This window comes from Pelophylax lessonae, assembly GCF_965119305.1.
Source record: "Pelophylax lessonae genome assembly, chromosome: 2".
NCBI lineage: Eukaryota > Metazoa > Chordata > Amphibia > Anura > Ranidae > Pelophylax > Pelophylax lessonae.
In genome coordinates this window covers 32,386,519-32,405,429 of record NC_138769.1, presented here as the reverse complement: position 1 = coordinate 32,405,429, position 18,911 = coordinate 32,386,519, and the positions used below count along the sequence as shown (strand labels likewise).

At 45.2% G+C, this 18,911-nt stretch overlaps 1 protein-coding gene across 1 annotated transcript in view; it reads left to right on the top strand.

The window, feature by feature from the left end:
- Positions 1-18,911, top strand: part of ARHGAP31 (Rho GTPase activating protein 31) — a 303,422-nt gene that overhangs the window by 174,530 nt on the left and 109,981 nt on the right. Inside the window, exon 3 of the mRNA XM_082245042.1 lies at positions 4,052-4,196. Coding sequence (XP_082101168.1) covers positions 4,052-4,196 — 145 coding nt within the window. The remainder of the gene's footprint in view (positions 1-4,051; positions 4,197-18,911) is intronic.

Below are 18,911 nucleotides of genomic sequence, written 5' to 3'. Positions count from 1 at the left end.
ATGATAGAGCACTACTCCTCCCACTGACACCAATAATGAGGCACTATTCCTCTCACTGACACAAACAATGGGGCACTATTCCTCTCACTGACACCAACAATGGAACACTATTCCCCCCACTGATACCAATGATGGGGCACTATTCCTTCCACTGATACCAATGATGGAGCACGATTCCTTCCACTGACATCAACAATGGGGCACTATTCCTCCCACTAATACCAATGATGGGGCACTATTTCTCCCACTGACACCAATGATGGGGCACTATTCCTCCCACTGGTACCAATGATGGGACACTATTCCCCCCACTGATACCAATGATGGGGCACTATTCCTCCCACTGGTACCAATGATGGGGCACTATTCCTCCCACTGGTACCAATGATGGAGCACGATTCCTTCCGCTGACATCAACAATGGGACACTATTCCTCCCACTAATACCAATGATGGGGCACTATTCCTCCCACTGGTACCAATGATAGGGCACTACTCCTCCCACTAATACCAGTGATAGGGCACTACTCCTCCCACTAATACCAATGATAGGGCACTACTCCGCCCACTAACACCAACAATGGGGCATTATTCCTCCCACTGACACCAAAGATAGGACACTATACCTTCTCTTACTGACCACAGGCTCCATGTCATTTTCTTACTCCTTCTGACCACTAAGCCTGAGGCATTGTTTAATCCCATTGACACTGGGGCATTTTCAACTCCCGCTGGCCACACTTCGGGCCCCTAAAGTCTGAAGGACTGTAATCTGGCGCTTTTGTTAATCAAGTTTGGAGACCTCTTTTCTATACATTGGCGGCTGATGATTAATCCTCTTGCAGTAATCTCTCCCACCTATCTGTGGTGGTGGGACCACTCAAAGCCATTGTGGACCAACCAGAAGCTGACATTGAGCAGTCACACCATTTACAGAGTATTTGGTACAGAAGCTGTCATCAGTGATGAGCAGCCTTTAGAACATTTATTCAAATTATGTGACAGGGGTTGGTCTTGGGGCACTAAGACAAGTGTTTTCTTTTTATGTGCCAGGATATTGGTCAAGGAGAGCTGAAACCATTTAACAGCCTCCAGGGCAGCCATTAGAAATCATGCCCCCCCTCTAATTTCCCATAAAGCCTTCCTGACTGGGCCAAATGATGGGGCCCAGACCACAGCCAATGGAATTACTGTGCATGCACCCAATGGTATTTAAAGAGTCCCATTTCTGCCCCCCTTTCCCTGCTGGAATGAGGGGGGCTGGTACAGAAGGGCCAGCTCTACCCCCCTATTGGCTGTCCTGATAGCCTCCACTCTTCTGGAAAGGCTTTCCACAAGATTTAGGAGGGTGTCTGTGGAATTTTGCACATTCAACCAAAGGACTATTTGTGAGATCAGGTACTGATGTTAGAGGGGTAGACCTGGCTGGCAGTCTGCATTGAACTTCTTCCCAAAAGTGTTAGGGTAGGATTGAGGTCAGGGCTCTGTGGAGGCCACACAAGTTTCGTAACCCCAAACTTATCAATGTGACCTCAGATAGAACTTGGAGCTCTGCTCAAAGCAAGCGGAATACTGATCCCTCTGGTCCTCAGAGATGAGGGTGCTGACATATGAACTCCGCACGTCAAACCCGATCAGAGTATACATGTCAATGAAGGACAGCCTCAGACAGCTCTCCGCCATAGACCACGCCCTCTGATGCATTTCGCCAAGCCATAGAGGTCTATGATTAAGCCCCATGGCTGCTAGTTTTTTCTCCTCTCTTCTTTTGAGCTGATTTGTAAGTACTAGGACCAATTGCCTACACTATTTTTCCCTTTTCTTCCCTATATTGGGAGTCATCCTTTTTTTTTTTTTTTTTGCATACAATATTACTTTGGTATATGTTTTTTTTTTTCCGTCTTTTTAGATAAATTCCTTGCAGGAAAGTGGACATTGATCCACGAAACGCGTAGAGTTTTAGGATGTCGAGACATTTGTGGATCTCTATCTATCTATTCTATGTATTTTGTCTTTATGAATTTCCATCTGCTCAAATCATGTATTTTTATCGCAAACATCATGTATACTAATATTTATGAATTTATAGTGTCAATTACGATTACATATTAGGGATCAGCTCAATATAATTTCTCTTTTGGCGCTTTTCCACTGCATGGAACCGAACGGTTCGGCTCACTTTTGTGCTTTTCCACTGCTGGTACTGCATGGTACGGTGTAGGAACGGTTCGGTACGGTACGGTGGTGCTTTTCCACTGCATGGAACCGAACGGTACGGCTCTCTAAAACAGTACCACCTCGATTGTGGTTCCAAGAGGTACCATACCCGGTACCATATCCCACAATCCTTTGCATGCAGTCACTACTAGCCACTGATTGGTCAGAGAATCGTTGTTATCCCACCCACTTAACTTTAGTACTACTTTAGTGGAAAAGCAAACCATACCAAACCGTACCGAACCGTTCCAACACTGTACCATGCGGTACCAGCAGTGGAAAAGCAAACCGGGCCAAGCAGGGCCGAGTAGAGCCGAGCCGGTACTTGCAGTGGAAAAGTGCCATTTGTTAGTATTTTGTTATGTCTATTAAACTATTAAATCTGCTGTTATGCAATAAATTTATAATCATGTGTATTATTCTATTTGGAAGTGATTTGCCTCATTCAAAGTCCCGTGACCAATACTCTTGTTTTGGAATAGGATTAAGCACCAGTGGGCAGGGTGAAACGCGTTGGGGGGGGTCGAAGGTCTTTGGAGGATACCTGTCTGAGGCCATCCTACATTGACATGTACTGTATACTCTGATCGGGCCAGCCAAACTTATCAAATCATGTCTTCACAGAGCAAGCTTCACTCAACTTTTGCAAGTTTGGATGAGTACAGTTCTCCAAAATGTCTTTGTATGCTGTACCATTAACAATACGCTTTTATGAAAACACCCGAACCCAAAAATTTAGAGAGGATTCCACATACTTTTGCTCATATAGTGTACCATAAGATATCTGCATGTACCTTCCATATGATGCCTCACCACCATTGTCCACTGTTGGGCGCCAAGAGCAATATCCATTGTTGTTTGGTATAGGACACCGATGACAATAAACTGCACCCCACAATTTAGTGCTTTGCGCCTGGCCACTGGCCACAAATACTGGTGCAATTTGTGGTCCTTTGGAAGCTGGTTGGGTAGTGATGGTGGAGCTCAGGAAGGGGTAAGTGCAGGAACTTGCCACAAATACTAGTGCAAATTGTGGTCCTTTGGAAGCTTTTTGGGCAGTGATGGTGGAGCTCAGGAAGAGGTAAGTGCAGAAACTTGCCACAAATTTTGGTGCAAATTGTGGTCCTTTGGAAGCTGGTTGGGCAGTGATGGTGGAGCTCAGGAAGAGGTAAGTGCAGGAACTTTCCACAAATACTGGTGCAAATTGTGGTCCTTTGGCAGCTTTTTAGGCAGTGATGGCGGAGCTCAGGAAGAGGTAAGTGCAGGAACTTGCCACAAATACTAGTGCAAATTGTGGTCCTTTGGAAGCTGGTTGGGCATTGATGGTGGAGCTCAGGAAGAGGTAAGTGCAGGAACTTGCCACAAATACTAGTGCAAATTGTGGTCCTTTGGAAGCTTTTTGGGCAGTGATGGTGGAGCTCAGGAAGAGGTAAGGGCAGAAACTTGCCACAAATACTAGTGCAAATTGTGGTCCTTTGGAAGCTGGTTGGGCAGTGATGGTGGAGCTCAGGAACAGGTAAGTGCAGGAACCTTCTGGTACATATTTTTCCACTTTTGAGTTTGTTCAGTTTACTTACTTAGTACAAAATGTATATATAATGGTTAAAACATTTCTGCTTACTAAAATGTTTCTAATATGGCATTACTATTATAAGCTGAATAAATGAAAATGTATCATTATGGACAGTCTAATGTTGTCATGGTGATGTGTCCCTGAAAAGTTTGAACTTTCTGTATTTTTTCATGCGGTTGCCTGGGAGAAAAAAACAATAGGTGGCACAGGGTGCACCATCTTGCTGTCACTCATCCATCTTTCCATCTCTATATCCTTGCAGGCAGGAATTTGGCTCAGACCAGTGTCCGGACCTGACGAAGGAAGTCTACCTCCAGGACATTCACTGTGTCGGCTCTCTTTGCAAGCTTTATTTCCGTGAGTTGCCCAATCCGCTCCTCACCTACCAGCTTTACACCAAATTCACAGTAAGAGTCTTTCTTCTTCTTCTTCCTAACGTGTTGGCTTAATATGAACCTATTATCCAATTCCATTGCCTAAAACTACAGATGCTACCAAAAAGAAGGCTGTGGAAGGCCCCCAAAATTACCTTTCTCCAAAAAAGACACTGAGATTAATCTTAGTATGCTAGTAAGACCTTGACTCTCGACTTTGGGTCCAAACCTTGCCCTCCAGCTTACTGCTTGCCATGCAGGCAATTAAGGGGATGTTATTTGGACAGGGGGCCAGCAGATGAGCAGAGATTATGGCTAGGACTTGGAAGTTGAAGAGTTTAGGGACTCACTAAGAAACTAAACACAGAGGAAACTGAAGAGGCTTTACTGATTGTCTCTTATGCAGGGGTGTACTGGCCTGGGGAGCAGGGGGGGGGGGGCAATCGCCCTGATGCCCCATAAAAAGGCTGCACTGCTTCCGCCACAGATATGCCCAAAGGCTTCCTGATGAAGAGGAGCAAAAAGTCCCCGTTGGTGTGCAACTGAGTGCAGGGTGAGGACAGAGCACAGCCCCCACCCCTCTGCCCAGCATGGATGGTATCCAAGCAAAGGCCGGCTCTGTGCCCTTGCCTACCCCAACCGAGCCGCCCGGCTCCCCTCTGCAGCCCCCGGCCTGCCAGTTTGAGTCGGTACAGCAAGCACTGTCTAGCCTGACCTGCCCAGTGAGCAGAGAGTGCCTGGAGCAGAACTTCAGCCTTGTATGGGGGTCAAGAGGAGGCAAGGAGGAGGGAGAGCGGGAAGGGAGCCAAGTCGCTGCACCATGGGCCTTTGGGTTGTACTTGTATATGCCCCCTGAGCCAAAAATTGCCAGTCAGCCCCTGCTCTTATGTCCATCATACATGGTTCGATTTATGATAGATTTCATTAGGAGCAATCACAACAGAGCAATTCCTTATTGACTGAACTAATGAACATCTCAGCACATGCGGATACTCAGTCTGCTGTTGACTGATTTTCAATTTCAATTGAAAAATAAATAGTTTGTTTTGAGTAATCAGACAGCATCTACAATATTTGATTGTTAACACTTGGCTCTAACTCAATATACATATGATCAAAAATGGTCAACCGACTTTCAGAGTGACCAGCTGACGCGTCATGGTTAAAGGCAATCGATTCTTTACATTAAGGGTCAATTGGTGCATTTTACGGGTTTGATTTGTATGCATTTTGACATGTTTGATCACATCAGTTGATCCAATGATCAGATTGATACGGTGTCCAGTTCTGCACAACTCACTTACAAAAAGATAATAAGATGAAATGCGTCCAGAGATGGGCAACAAAAATGGTGAAATGGAAGAACATACCATGAGAACATTGAATTTTGCCCCATTCGCACAGAATAAATTTACATGCAGTTTACACCCCTTAGTGATTCTGTTACATCATGTACAACATTAAGGGACCCTACAAATCTGTAAATTTAAGGATTTGTATCTCCCATGTTGCCCTCCAGTCTGCAAAAAAATGGCCCCTCTCACTGCTCTCTACAGTTTTCCATTTTTTTTATAACAACATGTCCCTCAGACCTGTTGTGGAGGCTTTCCATGTTGTAGTTGCCCTCCAGAGACCTGAAAAAAAAAACACAAGAATTGTTTCCTTATTGACTTCAATGGGGTTTGGTCCCATTTGCAGCTCCATCTGCTGAGTGTTTCTACCCATATCACTATATTACAAAATGCACTGTGCTCCTCTAATCTCGTGTACTCAACGGCGCTTGCAATTACATGCACACAGCCTTTTTTTTTATAATGTGTGTCCTTAGTGGCCATTCATTGTTAACCTGTCTTCTGTGGCCATTCATGGCTTGTTTGAGCCCAACATGCATTTATGGCTAGCCTGTCCCCCATGGCCTTTTATTGCCAGCCTGTCCCCTGTGGCCACTTATGGTTAGCTTATCCCCCATGGCCAGTTATGGCTAGTTTAAGCCCCATGGCCATTCATGGTTAGCCTGTCCCCTGTGGCCATTCACTGTTAGCCTGTCCCTGATGGCCATTCAGGATTAGCCTATCCCACAAGGCCATTCATGGCTAGTTTAAGCCCCATGACCATTCATTGTTAGCCTGTCCCCTGTGAACATTCACTGTGAGCCTGTCCTCTCATTGGCAGTTTGAGCCACATGGGCATTCATGGCTAACCTCTCCTCTATGGCCATTCCTTGCCAGCCTGTCCCATGTGGCCATTCATTATTGGTTTGTCTCCTGTGGGCATTCATGGTTGGCTTGTCCCTGTGGCCATTCATGGTTGGCTTGCCCCTGTGACCATACATGGTTGGCTTTCCCCTGTGGCCATTCATGGTTGGCTTGTACCCTGTGGTCATTCGTGGTTGGCCTGTCCCCTGTGGCCATTCATGCTTGCCTTGTCTCTGTGGCTGTTCATGGTTGGCTTGTCCCGTGGCCATTCATGGTTGGTCTACTCCTGTGGCAATTCATGGTTGGCTTGTCTCTGTGGCCATTCATGGTTGATTTGTCTTTGTGGCCATTCAAGTTTGGCTTTTCCCGTGGCCAGTCATGGTTAGCTTGTCCCTGTGGCCTTTCATGGTTGGCCTATACCTTGTGGCCATTCATGGCTAGCCTGTCCACCTGTCTCTGGAATGTTGACAGGACACTGCATAGGCAGCAGAACAAAGAGTGGAACCAAAGTACCCCATAACCAACCCCCATAATGTGTGCGTCCAACTTGGTTGAGTATCCTGCAAATTTGTTTATGCTGTGATTTTGACTATCATGAAATTTGTTTTGTGAGGGTGGGGACCTATTGGGTAGGTTGTATTTGGGATCAATTATTTCTAATGGCGGCCTCATATCGCCGTCACCAGGGCCGCTAATAGGGTGGTACCACTGGGTCTCCTGTAGGGGGCCTGGGCACACAGGGGGGCCAGAACAGCAGGGGGATCAGTACGGCGGGATGGGAGGACAATTATAGAACAATGCATTGAGTCTGTGTCTCTCCCTCTAGCAGCTGAAAGCTGGTTTCTCCCCCTTTCAGCTGCTGAAGGGAGAGACACAGTGCATTGTTCTGTAATTGTCCTCTTGTCCCGCCTCACCGATCCCCAATCCCTGGGCTGCCCACATCTGATTCCCCTCTGTCACTGTGCCAGCCCCCCTCGTCCCCGGGTTTGGGTGCACAGGTGGATGGAGAGAGGGGGAAGGGACTGGTAAATATGTAATTTACCGGCCCCTTCCTTTTCTGAATTGGACACAGTGAGCGATCAGTATTGATCACTCCTGTGTCCATTCATAACTGTGTTTACTATGCTTCAATTTATGAATGAACAGGAGCCTCTGTCTCCTGTTCATTCATCTTCGGTGCAACTGAGACTACAGAGAAAGGAATTTAAACACTTGTGTCCTTAATTCCTTTCTCTGTCATAAAGATGGGATGTCAGGGGTTTAGACCCCTGATTTTTCATCCAACCACCCCCAACGCCCCCCCCCCCCCCCAAAAAAAAAAAAAAAAGTTGGAAAAATAATTTTAAAAATGTAAAAAAACATTTTTAAAAATTTAAATAATAAAAAAAAAAAAAAAAATTGTAATTTGGGGGGCCTTTCAGGTAGGCTGTATTGTGCCCTGGGACTTCTACACTTTAGAACACCTCCAAGGAAAAATTTGTAGAAAGCCCACAGCTCTTTTAGCAGTTAATTTGCGCACCCATCGGCAGGCATTTTCAATTGCTGTTTGAATGAGCCCTAAAGGAAACTTCACAGGTTTTATCGGGAACAAAAGGCAACATTTTAAAAAAAAATCCTTGAACCCCCTACATCTATAGCTAGTTAGGGGATCTCGCTACTCGCTGTCAGTACATACAAAGTCCTATAAATCCCTGCTGGTGAGCTTTGATCGGTGCCTATCCTCGGGGGGCTTAATGCATTATGCCGGAAGGTGACGGTGAAAGACTTTGGCCTACTTCTGAAGTTGTCGCAGCTCCCCGCCGCTCTCTGTCCAGCAGCTTCGCTGTCAGTAACTCCTTCTTAGCTTCCGCCCGCAGCGCAAAGTTCCGTCGCTATGGAAACAGCATGAGCACAGAACTCTGATATCACCTTTTAATATAACTTAATTCCTGTCTTAGAGGACGGGGATAGCTGCCCAGCCGGCGGGATGAAAAAAGGACTGATTTATATGTAGGAGTGGCCGACCTGTGTTCTGCACGCTATGATTTTTAAGTTATTGCCGTGGGAGAAGTAAATTTAAATTAAGTAAATTGAATTTAAGGCTGAAATTTAATCTGCTTATTTTTTTATTTTTTTTTACTTTCCTGTTTCTTTCTCTACTCCCCCTCACCAATGTGCTGATGCAGTGGTGTATTTTAGATTTTGTGCTGCCCTGGGCAAGACTAAATTTGGGCGCCCCCTCCTAGGTAACTTTGCCACACCCCTTCCTGTTCAATGGATGTGACTCCTTCCAAAATTGAAGGACTACAAGTCCCAGCATGAACCCCTGAGATCTCACGAGAGTGGGGGGGGTGAGGGGCTTGGGGTGAAAAAGAGGGGGAATGAGAGAGATGGAGGGATGAGAGAGAGGGGGTGAGAGAGATAGAGAGAGAGGGGGGAGAGAGAGGGGGGGTGAGAGAGAGGGGGTGAGAGAGAGAGAGAGAGAGAGGGGGGATGAGAGAGAGGGGGTGAGAGAGAGGGGGTGAGAGAGAGAGGGGGATGAGAGAGAGGGGGTGAGAGAGAGGGGGTGAGAGAGAGGGGGTGAGAGAGAGAGGGGGATGAGAGAGAGGGGGTGAGAGAGAGAGAGGGGGGTGAGAGAGAGAGGGGGAGAGAGAGGGGGGTGAGAGAGAGGGGGGGGTAGAAGAGAGAAGGGTGAGAGAGGGGGGAGAGAGAGAGAGAGAGGGGGTGAGAGAGAGAGAGATAGGGGGGGTGGAAGAGAGAAGGGTGAGAGAGGGATAGGGGGTGGGAAAGAGAGAGAGGGGGTGGGAGTGGGAGAGAGAAAGGGTGGTGAGAGAATGAGAGGGTGGTGGGAGAGAGGGGGTGAGAGAGAGAGAGAGGGGGAGAAAGAGAGGGAGAGAGAGAGAGGGTGTGAAAGAGAGGGGGGTGGGAGAGAGAGGGGGTGAGAGAGAAGAGGGTGGGAGAAAGAGGGGGCGAGAGAGGGGGGTTAGAGAGAGAGAGAGAGGGGTGGGTGAGAGGGGTTGAGAGGGGGTGGGAGAAAGGGGGGGTGGGTGAGGGAGGGCTGGAAAAAAGAGAGGGGGTGGGAGACCCCCTAGCCCTGCCTGCAGTCCCTCCTGTGCCCTCTCTGTGACAAGGGGCTCAACTTGGCAGCTGCTTTGGGCCCCCCGAGCACTAAGCGCGAGGAGGAGTAAGTTAAATCCTCCTCCGCTTTGAATTATGGGCAGGGCCAGGGAGTCGCGGCCACAATGTCACTGGTTGCTAGACGCCAGGCGGCTCTAGCAACCAGTGGCCAGTAGAGTCTCAGGTGGAGGTGGGGGTGGCTTTTTTGCCGCCCCCCCCCTGCAAAGTGCCGCCCTAGGACTGGGCCTTATCAGCCTAGGCCAGGCCAGCATACAGCACTGTGCTGATGAAATAAAACCTTTCCATTTATAATACATACCGTACTGTAGAATCACTGGGTTCTGTGCTTCTCTTTGCAATGCAGGCAGATCATGGCTGGTGGGAGGGGCTGACAGGATGGTGAGCCCTCTCAAGAGCCCTCAGCCCTGATGCAAGAAGTGGGCTGGCTCCTGGGAGGAGTTATGCAAATATCAAAATGCCTTGATAAATGGATGTCAGTAGGCGTTCCTAGGAAGGTTATATTTGCATGCAGACTGCCCACATGTCCCATGATTGAAAGAACTGAAATCCAGTAAATGAAAGGGGGGGGGGGGCAGGGACAGTCAGGGTAAGAAGGAAAGAGCTAGATAATGCTGAATGAAGACGAAGCCTCCCTGCAGAAGAGCTCTTCTTATCTTTATAGTTGTAGTCCGTACTAATGATCACTGCAGCTCACATCAACCTCAGGAGTGAAGCAGTGCATGCAGGGAAATCTGAAGGCTATTGTTTTCATGCCTGGTCCTTCCCAGAGAAATTAACAGATGCTGCTCTGTTTCAATTGCCGCTCTATGCATTGACCTACCACTATGGTCTGTCCATACAGTATATTCACCTGCTGACTTGGCACCATCCACTGGCAGCTTAACTCTTCAGTTAGAAACAGAAGTTAAATCCAACACAATTTTAGTTAAAGTGTTACTAAACCCAGGAGCCTGCATTCACTATATCTGGTCTCCCCAGGAACCTGCATTCACTATATCTGCTCTCCCCAGGAGCCTGCATTCACTATTTCTGGTCTCCCCAGGAACCTGCATTCACTATATCTGCTCTCCCCAGGAGCCTGCATTCACTATATCTGCTCTCCCCAGGAGCCTGCATTCACTATATCTGGTCTCCCCGGGAACCTTTATTCACTATATCTGGTCTCCCCAGGAGCCTGCATTCACTATATCTGCTCTCCCCAGGAGCCTGCATTCGCTATATCTGCTCTACCCAGGAGCCTGCATTCACTATATCTGCTCTCCCCAGGAGCCTGCATTCACTATATCTGGTCTCCCCAGGAACCTGCATTCACTATATCTGGTCTCCCCTGGAGTCTGCATTCACTATATCTGGTCTGCCCAGGAGCCTGCATTCACTATATCTGGTCTCCCCAGGAGCCTGCATTCACTATATCTGGTTTCCCCAGGATCCTGCAGTCACTATATCTGGTCTCCCCAGGAGCCTGCATTCGCTATATCTGGTCCCCCCAGGAGCCTGCATTCCCTATATCTGGTCTCCCAGTACACAGAACATGGAAATGTAATAGTTTAGTAAATATAAACTGCCAAATATCTTTTCGCATCAGTGACTTCTATCAGTGTCTGGTTAAAGCTTGTAAGAGGAGTTTTCATTCTCCTCTGACTGTCCTATGAGGCTGCAGCACCCTTGTCCAGACAGTGCTGATTGGTCCTGTGCTGATCACATGCACCCTCCCAAGAAAAACAAACATTTTCTAGCAATACACAGCACACTGTGCATGGGCAAAGTGACTCCAAAAGCTCTGTACTATCAGTAGATGGATTGGGGACAGAGGAGGAAGGGGAGGATCAGAGAAGACAGGATCAAACAGCTTTTTTACAGAATGCAGAGGCTTAACCCCTTAGGTCCCACTGTGAGTATACCAAGCATGCTTTACTGCATATACAGTACATACTGATTTTACTGTTGTGGGTTTAGTAAAACTTTAGGTTAATTGCAGTACAAAGTATGTGTTTCCAGTCTTTTGAAGTGTAAGAGGACAGTGGCTTTCCTAGGCCCTGTCTCTGTGTGAATAACTAACAATGACTGAGGGAAGAAGTAGGGAGGGTCTAGCTAGGACTGAACTAACTAGCAATAAACAGTAGGGGGAACAGGTGCAGATACCAAAATCACATAGTAAACAAAATGTAGTGTCCTAAAACCATCACTAGATGCCAAACTACAGAAAAAAAGATAATCTCATGCAGTTCAATGCAAGACAGAATTGCATAAAAGTGGGGCAGAACATATGCAGAATTGTAAATTAAATGCATAGATCAATATTAAATAAGATGTACATTTCCAATTAGAATATGAGTGTGCTGGAAATGTATGTGTCTTAATTTGGGGAAAAATCTTCACTTTACCCTTCCCCATCCTCTACAGCTGTCATTGAACTACAAGTACCAGCATGTCCTGCAGAGCATAACCCCCTACAATGACGGATTGTTCAAACTTGTCCCCGTCTGCTGTGACTGTAGAATGGAGGAGACCCTATGCAGTGTACACGCCTGCCTCCTATAACCTTGCAGCTGTCTGAGACATCCATATTTATAGGTCTGCTATTTAGAGCAGCATTTCCCGCTGAGCCCTCTCCTCTTTTATGTAAAGATTCTTTTTAAATATCGTCAACCTGCTTTACATTACTGAGAGAGGGGAGCCCGTCCCCTGTGATGTCTATACCTCCGTTCTTCTCTTCCACACCAATTCTGCTTCTCCCATTCCTCCTCTCACTTCCCCTTTCCGGGATTTCTTTTCTTTTGGTCTTTCTATCTTTTTTATATTTTCTTACATACTTTCTCTGTCTATCTTTCCCTTTCTTTGGCTTTTTCCTTCCCTTCCCTCTCTTTCTTTATTCCTTCTTCCCTTTCACATGCTTCTTTTTTTTTTCTTTCTACCCCTTTACTCTTTTTTTTTCTCTTTTTTTCTTCCCTCCTTCTTTACATCCTTCCTTTTTTTTTTTCTTCTTTCTTTTTTCCTAGTTTTATTCCATTCCTTCATCCTTTTTTTCTCCTTTATTTTATTTCCTTCCTTTCCCTCCTTCTTACTTTACTTTGTCCTTCCCTTCTTCATCCATTCTTCCCTTTTCCATGCTTATTTTTTCTTCTTTTATCCTTTCCACCCCTTCCCACCCCTTTCTCTTTTCTCTCTTTTCTAGATTCCTTTTTTTTCCTATTTGTATATCTCCCTTTCTTTTTTTTCCATCCTTTCTTCCTTCTTCCATTAAACAGACAAATCAAGATCAAAATATATTAGGAATGACATCATCACTCCCCATGTTGTATCTATTAGCAATGACATCACAGCTCTCCATGTTGTATTGATTAGGAATGACATCACAGCTCTCCATGTTGTATTGATTAGGAATGACATCATCATTATCCATGTTGTATCTATTAGGGATGACATCACTGCTCTCCATGTTGTATTGATTAGTAATGACATCATCATTATCCATGTTGTATCTATTAGGAATGACATCACTGCTCTCCATGTTGTATTGATTAGTAATGACATCATCATTCATTATCCATGTTGTATTGATTAGTAATGACATCATTAGCCCCTAGGCTGTATCTGTTAGGAATGACATCATCACTATCCATGTTGTAATTATTAGGAATGACATCACAGCTCTCCATGTTGCATATATTAGGAATGACATTATCTCTTTCCGTGTTGGCTCTATTAATATTGACTTCACTACTCTCCTTGTATCTATTACAGTAATAATGACATCATTGCTCTTCTTGTATCTATTATTAATTACATCATTGCTTTCCATGTTGTATTTATTAGGAATGACATCACTGCTCTCCATGTTATATCTATTAGGAATGAAATAATCATTATCCATGTTGTATCTATTAGGAATGACATCACTGTTCTCTATATTGTATCTATTAATAATGACATCACCGCTCTCCACGTATCTATTAATAATAACATCACCGCTCTCCTTGTATCTATTTTTAATTACATCCTTGCTTTACATGTTGTATCTATTAGGAATGACATCACTGCTCTCTATATTGTATCTATTAATAATGACATCACTGCTCTCCATGTTGGCTCTATTAATAATGACATCACCGCTCTCCTTGCATCTATTAATAATGACATCACTGCTCTCCACGTTGTATCTATTAGGAATGACATCATAGCTCTCCATGTTGTATAAATTGGGAATGACATCACCGCTCTCCATATTGTATCTATTAGGAATGACATCACCGCTCTCCATATTGTATCTATTAGGAATGACATCACAGCTCTCCATGTTGTATAAATTAGGAATGACATCACAGCTCTCCATGTTGTATCTATTAGGAATGACATCACCGCTCTCCATATTGTATCTATTAGGAATGACATCACAGCTCTCCATGTTGTATAAATTAGGAATGACATCACAGCTCTCCATGTTGTATCTATTAGGAATGACATCACCGCTCTCCATATTGTATCTATTAGGAATGACATCACAGCTCTCCATGTTGTATAAATTAGGAATGACATCACAGCTCTCCATGTTGTATCTATTAGGAATGACATCACTGCTCTCCATATATTAGGAATGACATCACTGCTCTCCACGTTGTATCTATTAGGAATGACATCACCGCTCTCCATGTTGTATCTATTAGGAATGACATCACCGCTCTCCATGTTGTATCTATTAGGAATGACATCACCGCTCTCCTTGTATCTATTAATAATGACATCACTGCTCTCCATATTGGATCTATTAGGAATGACATCACCGCTATATTACATGAGTTCTCCTGTCTCCAGGTTGTATCTAGTTATATTTGCAGGGTGCTGGTTGTGTTGTATCAGTTCACAGAGGTTGGTAGTAAAAGGCTTGTGAATGGATTTATCTGGTGTCAGTCCGGGGCCCCACGCATGGCAGAGCTCCATCTATGGGGATTAACATCTTATGTTGTCAGTGAGGCTCTTGAAACAATTAAAGAAAAATTATGATTTATCAGAAATCCTGTGTCTAAAGTGTGTGGGTGGTAAGATCCAACTCCAACCATAGAATAGGGTTGGATCCTCTGTCAGTTTTTTGTTGCCGTCTGTATCTTCGCCATGTAATTAGCATTTTCAGGGGGAGGACAGTATTGGTGACCTTGGTGTTTTTCCAGAGAGTGATCTCATTTAAAGGTATATAGAGCCCATAAACACAATCCATTTTTTTTATTTGTTGAGTTTTTCATGCGGTCAGCACCCAGCAGATTTCCTAGTCTGCATAATTTAAACTTGAAGTTCAGGACTGATCTGTAGACAGACAATGTATATCTGTGATGGAGAGGAGTGGAAGGAGTGCTGAATGTTTACTTATCACATTCACCACATTCCTGGGGTCTCCGCTCCACTTCTCTCCATTGCCCTCCTATAGGTGCCAGCTTGGCTTTCCAACACAAATCTGTCTGCAGGTACACGCTCCAAGAATCACACCTATTGATTGGATTCTCATGACCCCACACAGAGGGAGCGAGACATTGCTCTGGTAAATCACCCACAACCAAGGAAAAAATGTGCCAGTGTATATATGTCTCTGTCTCTCTCCCCCAGTAGGTTTGGCATCTTGTACTGCTGTATACAGTTTTCTTGAACAAATCGTTTTTTTGCGAGATCTGTTGGAAAAGTTCTTACTTGGAGATCCTGCCAGTGAAAGCACTACCTGTTGAAGGGTGACAACATAAGCAAGTCATTTGAAATTAGCAGAAGTGTTGTCAGCCTGCTATGTGCAGTCCTTCAGTTGGGGGTTGCATTTGCCACCTGCAGACCTGATAGGCAGTCCAACAACCAACTTCACATCTATCTATCTATCTATCTATCTATCTATCTATCTATCTATCTATCTATCTATCTATCTATCTATCTATCTATCTATCTTTGCTTTTTTTTTTTTTTCTTTTTCTTTCTTTATCTCTCATTCTCTCTCTACCATTCTTTTTTTCTTTCTTGCCTTTATTATTTTTCTCTTCTCCTCTCCTCTTCTCTTCTTTTCTCTCTGTCTTTCCTTCTCTCCCTCTTTCTTTATTTTCTCTTGTTGATTCTCTCTCCCTCTCTCTTTCTCCCTCTTCATTTCTTTTCGCTCCCTTTGTTTCCTTCTCTCCCTCTCTTCTCTATCTCCCTTGTTCTTTCTTTTCTTTTTCCTTTATTTTTCTCTCTCTCGCCTTCTCTTCCTCTCCCTTTTTCTTTTTTCTCTCTCAATGTCTCTCTACCGCTCCTTACCTCCATTTCTCCCGCTCTTTCTTTGTTTATTTATTTCTCTCTCTTCTTTTCTTCTCCCTCCCTTTGTTTCCCACACTCCCACTCTTCACTTATTCCTCACTCTCTCCTTTGTTCTTTCTTTTCTTTTTCCCTTTATTTTTCCTTTTCTCTCATTCTCTCTCTTACTTCTTCCCTCCTTCTCTTTCCCTCTCTTTCTCTGTTTCTCCCTCTTCCATTCTTTCTTTTTTCTCTCTTCCTTTCTTCTCTCTCCCTTTGTTTCCTTCTCCTCATCTCTTTTCTCCTTCTCTCTCTCATTGTTCTTTCTTTTCTTTTTCCTTCCTATTTTTTTCCTTGTTCTCCTTCTCCAATTAGCTCTCTCCTCTTCTTCTCCCTTTCTTCCTTCTGTCCCATTGTCACTCTCTCTCTCTCGATCCTTCTCCCCTTTCTTCTCTCTCTTTCTTCCTCCTTTTCTTCTCTTCCTCTCTCTCTCTCCCCCCCCCCCATCTCCTTTCTCTCTCTCTCCTTTATCTCTCTCCCCCTTCTCCCCCCTTTCTCTCTGTCCCTCTCCCCCCCCATCTCCTTTCTCTCTCTCTCCTTTATTTCTCTCCCCCTTCTCCCCCCCTTTCTCTCTGTCCCTCTCCTTTCTCCCCTCTCTCTCCCTCCCTCTCCTCTCTCTCCCCCTCTCTTCCTTTTTCTCCTATCTCTCTCTCTCCTCTCTCTCCCTCTCCCTTTCTCTCCTCTCTCCTTCTCCTCTCTCTCTCTCATCTCTATCTCCATCTTATCTCTTTCTCTCTCCTCCCTCTCTCCCTCCCTCCCTCCCTCCCTCCCTCTCACTCTCCCGTTCTCTCCTCTCTCCCTCTCTCTTTCCTCTCTCTCTCCTTCTCCTCTCTCTCCCTTTCTCCCCTCTCTCTCCCTCTCTTCTCTTTCCCTCTATCTTTTCTCTCCCTCCTTTTCTCCCCCCTCTCTTCTCTCTCTCCCTTTCTCCCCTCTCTTCTCTCTTTCTCTTCTCTCCTTCCTTTTCTCTCCCTCTCTTCTCTCTCTCTCTCCCTTCTCTTCTCCCTCTCTCTCTCCCCTCTCTCTTCCCCTTTCTCCCACCTCTCTCTTCTCTCTCTCCCTTTCTCTCTCTCCTCTCCCTCTCCCCTCTATCTTCTCTCTCCCTCTTTCTCTTCTATCCCTCATTTTCTCTCCCTTTCTCTCCCTCTCTTCTCTCTCTCCCCTTCTCTCCTCCCTCTCTCTCTCTCCTCTCTCTCACTCTCTCTCTCTCTCTCTCCCCTCTCTCTCCTCTCTCTCTCCTCTCTCTCACTCTCTCTCTCTCTCTCTCTCCCCTCTCTCTCCTCTCTCCCCCTTTCTCCCCACTCTCTCTCTTCTCTCTCCTCTCTCTCTCTCCCTTTCTCTCTCCTCTCTCTCTCTCTCCCCTCTTTCTCTCCTCTATGTCTATGTGTAGATATAATTGCCCCACACACAGAGTGAACGGAGGTTTATTTAACTTCTTACAGAAAACACAATCGCGCTCATTGCCGTTCTTTATCTGTGAACTGAGCTGACCTCGGCGGCGTTTTATGCCGATCGTAGAAAATCTTCTGTCCCGAACAATATAAAAGAAGTTAGACATAAAGCGGAGGAAAGATCTTTGTGGTTTAGCATAAAGTTGCGATTAGACGGAGATGTAGCCGGGGCTGCGTTAGAAGCGGCGGCAATAAAGGAGGTCATTTATGAGCGCGGAATGTTTGTGAGATGTATTATACACACGGATGTATTAACAACAAAGTGGGAATTGTGCAGACTGTGCGGATAAACAAGGCGGATGATCAAAGTGTCTGAAATGGGAAATATACTCAGGCTGGAAACATCACAGGGAGACCTCCATGATGCATATATGATTTCCACACCAAGGACTGCGGCATGATACAATGTGTTACATCTCTAATTGGATTAGAACTCACTTTTTTACATTTTAATTAGTGGCTTCAAGTTAGGGACGTAGAGCATCAGTGTACAATATACATTGAAAAAAAAAATATATTTTTTTTTACACCACACTAGGCTCTAATGCATTTTAATGCTGCTGCCTGCTGTTAGTCCACCTGACCACCTGGAGCGCCAGGCTGTAGGCTTGGCTTGGGATGAGGGAGGCTCTGGCTTGCAGTGCTCTCATTTGTCTGTTCCGCCTCCACACCTCTTCTCTAGTCCAGGCTGAGACTCCAGAGACATGTCTTGACTTGTCCAGCCAGTTACAGAAGCTTCCAGGAGAACAGCAGCACTGAGAGCAGAGCGGGAGGGAGCGGGCAGCACCTATCCCACCCACTGACATATCTGATCGGCTCCTCCTCTCTTCGAGCTGCCACTTTTTGCCTTTGGCTGACGCTTGGGGAAGGAGCTGCCTGAGCCTGAGTCTGAGGGCTGTTAGCTCAGCTGAGCCTGCCTGCTTGCCAGTACCACGTGGAAGGATCATCTCAATTTTCTCTGAAATGCTGCTGTGCTGTGCTGGAGTCTGGACCTTAACCTTAACTCCAGGAAGACAGGTCACCAACAACCACCAGGTGTGTCTCTCTCTGTGTGCTGTGTTCTAGAGCTGAACTTCAACCATGGATCAAGTTCAGGGCTGCTAGAACAGTTGGAGTCTTTGCACTTGTGTTATCTCTTTTATTACAAAGATTGGCTCTGAAAAAAAGGAAGGAGACCTACAAATGAACAGGCTCTCTCTCCCCATGTGTGTGCTATCTGCACATTCACATAGCAGTGAGATTTACCCTTAGCTGTATGGAGTGCTGTGCTACTACATTTGAAGGTTATTAATCCCTATTTAAATGTATGCTGCTAGCCTGCTACATTGTAGTCCTGCTGAAGAAGTTGTTAACCCTTTCCATGCGATGCTAGGTCTACTGGTCTTAGCTTAAAGTGGTAGTAAACCACAGAAAATCTTCTCCCTGAAAGTTAATGGCATAATGTGCTAGTATGCATCACATACATTATTATTATTATTATCACATTATTTTTATCATCACTTTATTCTTGCGTGGCTGTTTTGTACATATTTGAATGTATTCTGTGTTATTTATCTCACAGCAGAGCAGAGTCACTGTTTATATCACCAATTAGTTGTGGTTTTAATAATGATGTTTTCCAAGCGCAGTTTCAAATTTTGGATTTTATATATGTGAGTGTGTGCGCGCCTCTTTCCCTTGTGTGCTCCTCA